At 41.3% G+C, this 12,356-nt stretch overlaps 1 protein-coding gene across 50 annotated transcripts in view; it reads right to left on the bottom strand.

Moving 5' to 3' along the window:
* Positions 1 to 12,356, bottom strand: part of ARVCF (ARVCF delta catenin family member) — a 249,348-nt gene that overhangs the window by 33,928 nt on the left and 203,064 nt on the right. For all 50 annotated transcript variants that reach the window (XM_086856241.1, XM_086856223.1, XM_086856261.1 and 47 more), the window contains one exon: positions 8,865 to 8,936. In XM_086856241.1, coding sequence (XP_086712367.1) covers positions 8,865 to 8,936 — 72 coding nt within the window. The remainder of the gene's footprint in view (positions 1 to 8,864; positions 8,937 to 12,356) is intronic.

Here is a 12,356-nt window from a genome sequence, read left to right as displayed (position 1 = left end):
GGTCAGCTTCCTGCTCAAAGTAGGCTCAATGCCAAAATCAGACCAAGCTATTATGCTTTTGTCCAGTCAGGTCTTGAAATCCTTCAATGACATAAAGAACCCTTCAAAACCTCTCTGAGGAACCTGCTCCAATGCCCAATTATGTGGCATTAGCCTCCATTTCTGTGGGCAGAAGGATGCCAGATGGGACAGATGCTTTCAGTGAGATTCAAGTGATGTCTGTCTAGTGCTGAGTTCTGAAAGCACCAAGTCATCTCGGGCTCTCCGAAATCTACATTCTGGTTAATCCTAAAGGCACAGCCTTCAGAGCACTCACCCAGAGCTCTAACTACCTCTTTTGCTTCTGCTGCTACTATTTCTGGAAATCTGGAAAGGGATTTAAATCAACATTACACCACTTTCCTGCCTCAGCTGTTCTGAAACATTCTGCAGTTCTCTTAACTTGTCAAGCAGCTTCGTCAGCACAACTCTGCTGCGGTACTTTTGATGGACACCAGAGACAACCGTAACTTTGTGCAACAAGGTTTCTGTAATTGATTTTGACATGAAATTTCATCTCTAAATTCCAACAGAAGCTGAGTTCCTCTTCCCTGAGCTTCCTGGCGATACCGGCTGGCCAACCAGACAAACTTTCGGATTCGTACCCCTCTTCAAAGGATCATCTCATTTTTTACGCTTATGCTAAAAGGGAGGGGGGGAATGCTGAGAAATTTCATTGTTATTGTTTCTTAACCGAAACTAAGCGGTGTGGAGGAAGCTGACATAAGGCAACAGTGATGGATGGCTGGTTGAAGTGAGTCTTTCACTGCAGTGACTGAGTCCCAAGACTGAGGCAGCTACAGTTACGAGGGATAAGCACCTTCCCATCAACTCCTGCTTTTATTCCTGGCAGGCTTTCTTGGCACATTCTAATTTTATAAACAGTCCTGGAGCAGCATCTGTATAATGAGCTATGCTCTGTAATAACAAGCATTCTATTTTAGAGTAACAATTAGAATTACTTGTAGAATAGAAATGCTAAATGAGACATGCAAAAATATATACACAACCTGAAATGTAGGGAGGGAAGAGAATTTACCATTCTCAGCAGGGCAAACAGTACAGGAAAAGCTGTGAAAATTAAAAACATATGACTGACAACTATAGCTTTCCAACATTAACTATTTTTCATCAGAAGTATTAGCCAAATGGAAATGACATGAAAATCCAATCAGTGGTTGAAGAGTTAAGATGCTGCATTGCCAGAGAGCACACATTGCTATAACTCAAGTAAATGTAGCTGGGTAAGTAAAACTTACCAAGGTTTTCAGTTATGCACTGGTTTATATATATACCTTTCTATACAAAGCATCATAAATAATGCAGTTGAACTTCTGAATAAAAAAACACAGTAAGTGCAATATGAATAGTGAGAGCAGAAAACAATTCACAGCATTACGAATTTGCAAAATTCTCTCTAACATGAACGCCTCAGTCCATTCCCACAGTATTTCACTGGGGCAAACCTTTAACTGAATCCACCTTTAACTGAAATGATGTTTTTATTTAATTTTTCTATCACTGTGCTGCTAGCAACAGCTGGGATACAGCATACTTCATCAGAATTTTGCTGTTTTACAAATATATCACATGCACTCCATTTGCATTGGTTATCACAGCAGCAGTGAAAACACTAATTATTTTAGTGAGGTAATTATTCCAGCTATTATTTTGGTGAAATGATTCTTCTAGTGAATGCAGTGGAAATAGAAGACTCTTCATGAACAGGTTCACTACAACCCCAGCAACCGAATGCTATTAACTTGCCTAAGGCCACTCAGAAAGTCAGTAGCGATGCTGGACTGAGAAAATGAGACTTCTTCCAGCTCTGTCTTTAGCTGAAGCTCCAGATCACTCCATCTCCCTATTAGCTGCTGTAATTACCATGTGCTCTAGTGGAGCTCCTGCTGTTTAGTTTTTCATAGGCTACTTTATTATGCAAGTATATATAGGCTCTTCCTGTTTAAGATGCCTAAATCTCATTTTCTGTGCACTTATAATTTGGCCACAAATTCACATCAAGTTGGAAAGGGAATTTACCACCTGGGATTCTTGTCTTTTGAAGATACTGCTGGTTATTATAATAGATCTATATTCCTGGGTGCCAGCCTCAGCCAAGAAGGAGCTGGAAGCTGACTACTGGAGTCTTCATAGTCCTATGAGAGGACTTACACCCAGAGGTGAAAGGACCTAAAGGTGGGGAGGGAGAATCTTGCCTCCAACTGTAAGCTTTTCCACCTCATCTGCTGAGGGACACTAAACATTTGAGAATGCAAAAGAAGGATAAAGAAGAGGAACAGCTGTTGCTGCTGATTCACTATTTCCAAGATAACCAAAGTATCTTAGAAGTGAGTCAGATTTTTCTCATTCAGAAGGAAAAATCTGAAATGATTCACAAGCAAAGCTGTTGTCCTAACTCATCTTGCACGTGACCTCTAGCTGTTAAGACAGAGACAGAAGACAAAGGGACAACCAGGAGTTCTACAGGCAAATGAATTATAGCAGAACCAAACAAGAGATGGACAAGAAACACCACCTTATGACTTCACAAGGAGTTTCAGCTTCTATAAATACAGAGCTGAATGGAATTCTTGTATCACTATTGGTCCTCCTGCCTCTCTGCCCCAGCAGTTGTTTCCCACTGGTCCCTCAGCTTAAACTTCCAATTTTTATGACCTAAATCTGAAAGACATTCACACTATGAAGTGTCCATGCTGAGGGTGGGGAGGCATATATCACAGTTGGAATTTCTTCTTCTGTTTACATTGGTTCTGTATCCTCCATGTAGCAGAACTATTTCAAGTCCCCAGCTGAAATCTTCCTGACACAATCTCTCACCTGGGCCATTCACTGCACAGTCTACACACACAAACACTGTGCTTTCCCTTACTCAGCTGCAAGAGCTTTTCTGTTCCACAGATGCCATTTCACCCCTGCCAGGAATCTAGCCTGTCTTATCTATAAACACAATTTTTGCCTGGATGTCCCCATGGATGGAGCAAGGGGCTGGAAGCCACAGCTCAGGGCTGCAATGTCAAGGCGCTCTCTGAAGCCAGAGAGCAACGGTTTGACAAACACAGCAGCAATTACCAGGACGCAAAGCCAAAACTATTCTTCACATTCCTGAGCAGACAGATAACACCAGAGCTAGTCCTGTAACAGTTTCAAATTCCTCTCACATGATTTTGTAGAATAACTCAACTTCACTCAGCTGAGCTGTGAGTCTCAGCAGCACTGCTGTACACAGTGTACAGGGTTTCAGTCATATAATTTAGTATCTCTCCCAGAAAAATATTTGTTTCCTTACAGTCTCCAAAGTAAGAATATTGTAGGACAGAATTGTATTACCAAGGGAAAAGAATTTGTGACAGAGACAGAACAGTACTCCTGGACCTGCAATTCACATGCCAACAGCATGTCCCCATATGATTTTTCAAAGCCTTCAGTTTCAACCCTAAGCTTATAATTTATGTTCTACATATTCAAATTTAACAGATCCATAAAGATCATAAAAAGTTTTCACCTGTAGAGCACAGCTCAGCAGGCCAGGGAGAAATTCATGCTCGTGTCCACCATCTCTGAACAAATAAGAACACCTGAACATAAGAATCAGAGAATATTATGACAAAAAAGGCAGAAGATTCCAGAACAATTAGCAGTCAGCTTTGGAAAGAGTGTGTACACAAGAAAGGAAAATCCAGATGCCTGCTTTGAATTCCATGAAAATATTGGGAAAAAGAACTGGAATTTAAAGGTACCAGATTAGAGAAAGTTTGGCAAGGGCAGGTTCCATATGGGAATTTTCCTATTCTAGGCAATAAATTCTCTCTGACTCAAAGCACTGGAAGACAGATGAGAAACCTTTCACTGCTTTGTAAATTATGAAAAACAAATGGGACCAAAATAAATACTTAGCTTCGGAAAGAAACAGAAGTAAGAGATACTTAATAATTCTGATCAGAATTCTGAATAACGTGCATGAAATGCTCAAAAGATGTTAATACAAGAACATGTTACTTGCTCTCACAGAGGAGATCTTCCCAATCCCTGAATTTCCACCAGCAGGCACAGGAGGGGTTTTGATGGTGCCATTAATCAATCAGTTCTACTCACTTATTCACAATACAACAATCAAAATTAATGATGGAAGGGAGCTGGAAAGGGCAGGTGTGCTTGAGTCAACTTGTAAAGATTTAAAGAAAGCAAATTAAAGCAGCAGTGAAATGCGAACTGCAGCCAATCTTAATTACAAACCAAAGCCAGAGTAAAGTGAAGTTTCCCTCTCCTTCCACTACATGTTGCCTTTAGCTGAAGACAAATTGCTGGCACTTTTGTAATCTACTAAGTTAAAGTCATTACCCTGACAGTGCCAGGAAGTCTAATTTCCTGGAGCAGTAATACAAAGATTTATAAGGGAATTTAAACACTCACCTTCTGGAATAGAAAATCTATCATCAGCATGAGGCTACATGGAAAGTGACTGAGGATTTCAGATAATGGAGAAGAAGAAATTCACCTGCTGACAAGTTCATCCAAAATCTCATTCCCTGCCTACATAGTCTGCTGACCAGGGTAAGTGTACACACAAAGCTAAGCCTTCAGATAAATTCAGCTTTTCTGTAAGGTCTCCACTGCAATAAAATAGACTTCTTCAATTACTAGCATTTTTAACACTAGTTCAGTGTTTCAGCACAACTCTCTCCTAAACTTATGTTCCCATTAAAATGGAACTAAAGTAATCAAAAAGGAAAAGAGAAATTACTCTTATTATTAAGCGGCTTAATAACTGTTTTAAAGGAGAAAATGAATGAGCTAGCTCATCCACCAGGCTGAAATGTACCTGAAATGTCTTGTTATGGCTGAAGACTTTCAACTCCCTAATGAGATAAACTGAAATGAGTGCTGAACTTCAACACCCAAAGCTCCAGAGAGCAGCTACTGTTCTGCCCTCAGATCTACGTGCGCATAAACAACAAGCCATGAGATCTGCTTAAACCAGACAGGACAGAGGTCTGGATTTAATTAGAAATAACCTAATGCTGGGTCCATATTAAAAAAAACTTTTCTGCTCTTCTGGACTTTCTCCTCCCATACTCCAGCACTGAGGAACAGAGGTGGACAGTCCAACACCTTCACACAGGAGGATTGAATGTTACAACCCCTGTAACATCTCTGGGGGGCTGACACACATCAATCCTGATTCTGCTCAGAAAACCTTATTGCAGAGTTAGTGCCATCTGAGACACTGCCTTCCCCTGCACATATATGATTAATCCTCATCTTCCCCCAGTGTCTGAGCCTCCTGCCACTATTCCTGCTCAGAAATTAAGTACTCTGTGAACAAAGCACAGGAGTTGTACTACGCTATGTATTTAATGTGTACACAGGAGAAATCAGCGCTGTGGTAGTGCAGGAGAGAACACACTGCAGAGGAGGCACCACTATCACTGACCTACTTTAGACTGGAGAAGGGATTTCAGTAAGACCTCCCCCCCTCCAGAAGCAGCAATTTTTGAAAGTCCTAAATTTAGCAAGGTTCTGAGAACAGCATTCATAATTTCTTGTTAGTGCTGTTCCCTTCTCAAGCTCATATCACTTTTCCCCAAAATTTATGCTCTCTCTCTTTGACTGTCAGGAAAAAAAAATAAGCTCCTTTCAACAAAGAGGAAACAAGAAGCTTCTCTTTCACAATCTTTCCTCGTGAGGACAGGAGTACTCTGGACACTGCCAGGGCATATACATTTATTTTTTAATATCAGATGAGACAGCTTCTGAAAGCACTGCAAGTTCTCCTGTCTGACATTATCCAGTTTACCACAGATAACAACCCTGAACTGGAAGCTTTCCCCCGCCAGAATGCCTAGCACATAAAATTATTAAAGGCTTAGCAGTGTTTCAGGACTGCTCAAATGATGTGCTGCAGCAAAACCTGATTCCCATTAAAAAACCAGGAGCCATCAGGAAGAGACTCCAGTTTATCATGCTGAAAAAGAGGACTGCCTTCCTTCATTCATTCATTCCTCACCAGAACAAATTCTGGGGGTGGGGGGGAAGTGAAATACTAGTATGTAAACTAGGTTGCAACTCACAGGACCCTTTGGATTGTTCAGGATATGAAGATGCTCCTAAGATATTGTAGCAGCAGGAGAGATGTTCTGAAGGACTGAGAAACCTCTGCATCCTGCACAGACACTAGCCAGTCCCCACCCACAACTGACAGGAGTTTCTTGTTTTATGATGTTTGGCTGCATGACAGGCAGAGATTCCTAGCATTAAAGTAATTCAGAGCTGATAGAAAATAGGTCTGAACTAGTTTGCTGCTACTAGTCCATGGTTTTTCAAGTGATCACACACATACTCTCAATTAAGCTCAGTGGTCATACCTAGGAGTACCTCGTAGGGAAACCATAATGTCAAATTCTTGAAACCACATCTTTTGACACCACATAAACTCCATGGATGTTGACTGTAAGATTACAGGACACTTAACATCACTACATCCCAATATTTGTTAACTACCACAATGCTCATTTGCTGCATTGCATGAACAAATCTTACAACTGCAATTTCATTTGCTCACAAAGATTCCAGCGGAAAATTCACTTTAATATGGCTTTAATAATACATGAAAGAGATTAATCTATAATTGTTGATTTTTGAAATAGCACTTCATCATGTCACTCAATCTGAGTGCTTTTGATCATTAAAACTTGCATGATTTTTCCATCTTGGTAACGAGGTTCTGCCTCAGCTGAGAGCTGATCTCATCAGAGCCAATTATACTCTATAGAAGACATCTGACCAGATCTCTTAAGGATTTTAAAACTGCAATTTTATTTTCTTTATTTTACTGAACAATTTAAAGTTCAAGCAAACCTTGTTAGAACCTTTAGTATCCAGGAACTCTCAAGCAAATGACATGCATGGCAGGAAGCTACCGACAAAAAAAGTGAACAAAAATGCATCACTGTCTTGGCTTTTTCTTAGCACAAAAGTCAATAGTTACTTGTGCCTGTATTCATGTCAAAGTGCCTCTTTCAAAATGCTCTGGGATTAATCTCCTGACCTTATCTAGCATGAGATATGTATTTTATTTGACTTTGATTAAATGGGGGTATCTCAAAATTATCAAACAACCTCTTCAAGAGTGTAAGATTTCTAGCAACTGATTATTATAATAAGCTGCGTAAGCTCAGGGACAGATACATCTCCCATCAGATCTGCACAATCACTTCTACCATTAACAGAGCCATATGAAAGATTTTAATCTTATTTTAAAGAGAGCTATGCAAGACGCATTTCCTTGCAGAAATTCTTGATTTCCATCTTTTCCCTTTAGTGGCACCTGCACTCCAATCGCATTTAGAAAGGAATGCTGAAGCTTTTTCTGTATTTTGCATTCCTTTCTTTTCCTGCATCCTCTAAAGGTGCCTCCTTGCTCTGCACTGTAATCAGCTCCCAGTCTGAACTGATGGCAGCCAGTGAAGGCTGCTTAGAAGTTTCCTGCAGCTCTCTAAATAGAATGCTACTGTGGCTTCTGAGAGGTTCATCAGTATTTTACATTATTGCACAAGATACAGAAGATCTTGTGCACTAATGCACCAAATGAAAATCGGTGTTTAGGCATAAGACTAGAAACTGCATCCGCTATAAAGGGTGTCTGTAAATAGATTCATCTACATATTAAGATTAGTTTGCATATCATCAAAGTTTCACTGTGAATTTAAGTGAGTGCAGCAATATGTGTATATAATTATTACACCATTACTGACTATCAGCACATCTCTAAGGATCTCAGACACGGCCTCTGCTGTTGCTCTCAGTTAATAGCAAGGAAATTGAAGCACAGATAAGTGGACTGGACTGAGGTCACCAAAAGAGCATAATTCAGGTATCCCAAGTCCACTCGGTCAGACTGCCTCCTTATACTCTCCAAAATTCTCTATGTGATGCAGGAAATGTTTAAAATTTTTCTTCTGAGGAATACTCAGGTAGTTCTGGGTATTCAGAGCTCATTAAGGTGAGGCTGACAGGGTGGCACCGCAGCAGTTGCCATGACAATGGCTGGATCTTTGCAGAGACATCGCACACATTTCAAATCAAAACCTGTGCAAGTCTCAAAGCACCATCCAATGCTTTAAGAATTCTGACAAAATCCCAAATCACCTCCTAATCTCCAATTTAAAAAAGTACCATGCATGCAAGAAGGGAATTCAGATTGTGAAAGATTCTACCTCTGCCAGAGCTGAAATACAAAAGCACAATGCAGAAGAATTTTTTCTGTGAATCTCCTATATTTTGGAAAACTCTAAGTACCTCTCACTACAGACAGGGAGGAATGTACCTGAACAGTGTACCGTGTTCAGGGGAAGACAGACTATCAGTAAAGGCAAAATCCTCATGCCCCTGCTGTCACCCGATTCCACAAAAAAATGTTGAAGAATGACAGAGATGCCAGGGAAGGGAAAGGGTTAGTGCCAAGTACTCTCACTGAGTGCATTTCACAACTCCTTACAGTCAGGTCTGGTGCAGGTGGATTGCAGATGGAGCCATAGAGGAGGAGAGCTTGCACTCACCCCTCTCTGGAGTTACAATCACCTAACACCAAATCAGACCGGCATCTATGAGATTCCACCAATTCAGCAGTCTTAGACAAAAATTCATATCCAGTATTCAACACTAGATAACAGCATGCACAGATACATCCATTATTTCAATTAACTGACTACAAAAGAAAGAGATCAGAGCTCATGTCTCCAGTCCCTTTAAGAGCCTCCAGCTCCCAAGCTACTTGTTATTTCCAAAAGCACAAACATTAGCATTACCTTTTGCTGCTTCAGACCGCTTAGGCAAATCAAGTGTATCAAAATTCCTGTCCAAATCTCCATTCTTCTTTCCTGTGCAAAAAAGAAGACAACAGATGGAGAAGACTGTCAGTAAACTGACAGGTAAGTTACTGTCATGTGCATCTACAAGATGGGAAAAGATACAGACCCAGAATATCAATCACAGACTGCTACCCATAATTGTATGTATCCGACTTGCAGTCCAGCTACACAGCTCTGGTTTTAGCATGAGCAAACTTAGGGACCAACACCCACACTGCTTTCAGGTTGATCTGCAAACATGCTTAGCACTAGCATTTCAGAGACTCTTAGGAGTGCTTTAAACCTTGGAAAATTGTGCCATTTCCCATCCTGGCAAAGCTGTGCCCCTCCCTCAGAAGCCCAGTGTTTACTTGTTTACACAGAGGAATTCTGACCTGAAGCTTAGCTCAAGCAAAAACTCAGCAGCAGAGCAAAAAAACATAACAGCTTTGCTTTGCAGCCTCTGTTCTCAATGCAACAACCAGGCAGGAAGACCTAGATTTAATATGTTGTACAGACAGCATCCAAGAACTTAACTTTGAATTGCCCTTCAATCAACAAAGTGTCATTTTTGCTCTTTATTAGAGGCTAATGGAAATAATCCCATACTTTTGCTAAGCAACAGTGCCAAACTATTACATCAGCTTTAATTTATACAACCTTTACATAAAACAGAACAAAATCTGCACTTTGGTTTGAGAATTCAAGGTTATGTAAACACATGGGGAGGGAAGGGTTAGTTTCCATGCCCCCAAGGAGACACACTGCCTTGGGTAAGCCCACATGGAAGTTGTGGGATAAGCAGGAACCATGCCATCAGAGGAATATTGGCAGCAGTGAGATTGGGAAGTCAGTGCAAGAATCTGCATGGCTTCTGAGGACAGCAGTGTACAGCTTAGCTTTCCCAAATTATTCTGAGGGGGGAAGAATCAAGTTATTTAGTCCCTCTCCCTCCAGAGCAGGGAAGGCAGGTGTGATGGGATGAATTCAGACAATGCAATTTAAGCTGCCAGAATTGGCTTCTGCACAGGGACTACCAGGCTCTTAATGGAGGTTTTACAGAAAGGGCTGGAAGCTCCACCAGTCAGGCTGCTTAAAAGCAAACAGGAAAATGGTCCTCGAAAATGTAATGAGATTAGTCTGAGTCTCCACTGCCAACAGGTCACGAGATGGGAAAGGCCAGTCCTTGCCTTGTTACAGCAGGGGGGTTTGGTACATGCACACTGAATTCAATGGGTCACTCTACCTTTACTCTTGACAGAAGGATAAAAATAATCAGTAGTGTACAGAGAAGAATTAGAGCTTTTAAATACTGTTATGAATATTTAGGAATAACACTAAGAGGGAAACCCCCCCTCAAGGTAATATTCCATCCTCTCCCTTTCTTTCAGGGGAGATGGAATCACACTTTTATTTTGAAATGCCAACACAGAATATCAGCCAACTTCAACTATTGTGCAAAACAAAACATGCACCTGGAAATTCTGCCCATCTGAAGTAATTTCCTTAACTAAAGTATGTAAATGCCCATCTAAGCTGCCAAAAGGTCACACAGCCAGGTACCACAGCACTCCTTGAAAGGTATCTTTTCTAAACAAGAAAAGGACAGGAATCAGTGACACTTTGCAGCCTTTCAACAATTTTTTACTCTGTGAAAGGAGCAACACATTGCTTGGGGAATCAAATACCAGAAAGAAAAAGTGCTGTACATCACCAAAGGACTTTGCATTTCCCATTTCCTAATGGCAGCTGAACCCAGTTACTTGCTGCAAACCATTGTTGACCCTTAGGGCATTGACAGGAAAAAGCAGGGCAGAAGGAATTAAAAGGAAAAAAGCATTCAAGGAAGGAAGTCAGTGTAGGAAAAATTACAGACTTAAAGCAAACCACTAAATGTGACTCCATCTTATGTACAAGTAGGACAAACTTTTTTCACATGACCCCAAATTTCATGTCTTTGCCATTAGATAGTTTAAACCTCAGAACATGCTCTCGGAGAGCCAGACCTTACTTGACACAACTACTCATTTTGAAAGTTCTCTCTGTAATTTAAAGGTTGGTTTGGCACTTCCATCAGCTCTACGGAACAGAGATGGCACAGCAAGAGTTCCCTTCTTCCCAGTGGCAGTGTTTAGTAAACACTGCTGCACAACTTGTTAAGGAGGAATTGTCCAGGAGTGCAGTGTTGGCTGCTACTTTTGAGCTGGGAATGCCAAAGCAGCTGCCTATTTACTGACCCATCTTTCATAAAGACAGCATCCTCCACCTGTGCTCTGGGCTCCTCAGTTGCTGTCTCTCTATTTCTGGGCCAGACAGCAAACACTGGTTTGGAGGAGCCTCTGCTGGTTTGTGTCTCAGCCCTCTGAGGAACTCCCACCTCACAGGCCAAAGCCCGTCTGTTCAAAGCATGAGCTGCCAGCTGCTTGCCAATGGCAGCAGTATAGAACACACAACTCTGACCAAGGGGATTTCAACTCTACAAATTACTTGATTAATCAAATGTATTTGGTTTGGAAATATCCCAAGCACCTACATTTCCAGTGCTTTCCTATAGAGACAAGGTGAGCAAGCTGCAGGAACACTCCAAAACAAATCCACCCTGAAAGCGAAGGTTTCAATCTGAGGCCCAGCAGTTATTTTTCCCATTTGATTTTCACAAATACTGGAGTTTCTAAAAAGGTGACCAAATTTAGCAATACAAAGTCTACTGATTAAAACCCTCTCAGCCATCCCCATGCACCCCTGATAATGTGAGATAATCAGTGTCACTGCCAGATTCTGTAGCTCTGAACACCCTGCTCTGTCCCTTGAGCCTGTGCATTTGTTCACAACAGGGATGTGAACACACACAACCCAGGTGGCTGGGATTTGTATGGAGCACACCACTGCTGCTTCTTGGGCCTTCACAATCGGATTGTTCACCACAGGGGTCTGAAACCACAGCACAAACTGCACCTGCAGTAGGAGAGAAGTTTAAGATCTGTTTTTGTACATTTCCATTTCCATTCATGTTCAGGTTTTTCAGCCTGAGGTGTGTTAGAGAAAAGCCAACGCTGCTGGACGAGAAGCATAGCTCCAAACTTTGCCAAGAGACAGTTTTGAACATGCCCGCTGACAGGCCTGTTTTATGAGACCTGGCTGTAGCATTGGCACAGCACTCTGGTTTGGGAAAATTGCCTGACAGGAGACTTGCTTGTGCAAGATGCAATTTACAGTCTCTGAAACAGAGGGATTAAAATTCTTCCCCTCTCTCCCCTTGCTACTTTTCATTATGTAAGAAACAACCAAAACATGACCTTCAGCATTTTCCATCTGTCAGAAACTCCATACAGACTCTGAAGTGTGACCCAGTGTTATTAACCACTAATGTTGTTGTTGATCTTCCTCAAATGTTGTTTTGCTTTACTGGATAATCAAACCATGGTGCAGCCAGATCATTTCTGCTGAAGG

This window comes from Cyanistes caeruleus, chromosome 18, assembly GCF_971803275.1.
Source record: "Cyanistes caeruleus chromosome 18, bCyaCae1.hap1.1, whole genome shotgun sequence".
NCBI classification, from domain to species: Eukaryota; Metazoa; Chordata; class Aves; order Passeriformes; family Paridae; genus Cyanistes; species Cyanistes caeruleus.
This window is presented reverse-complemented; position numbering and strand designations above follow the sequence as displayed.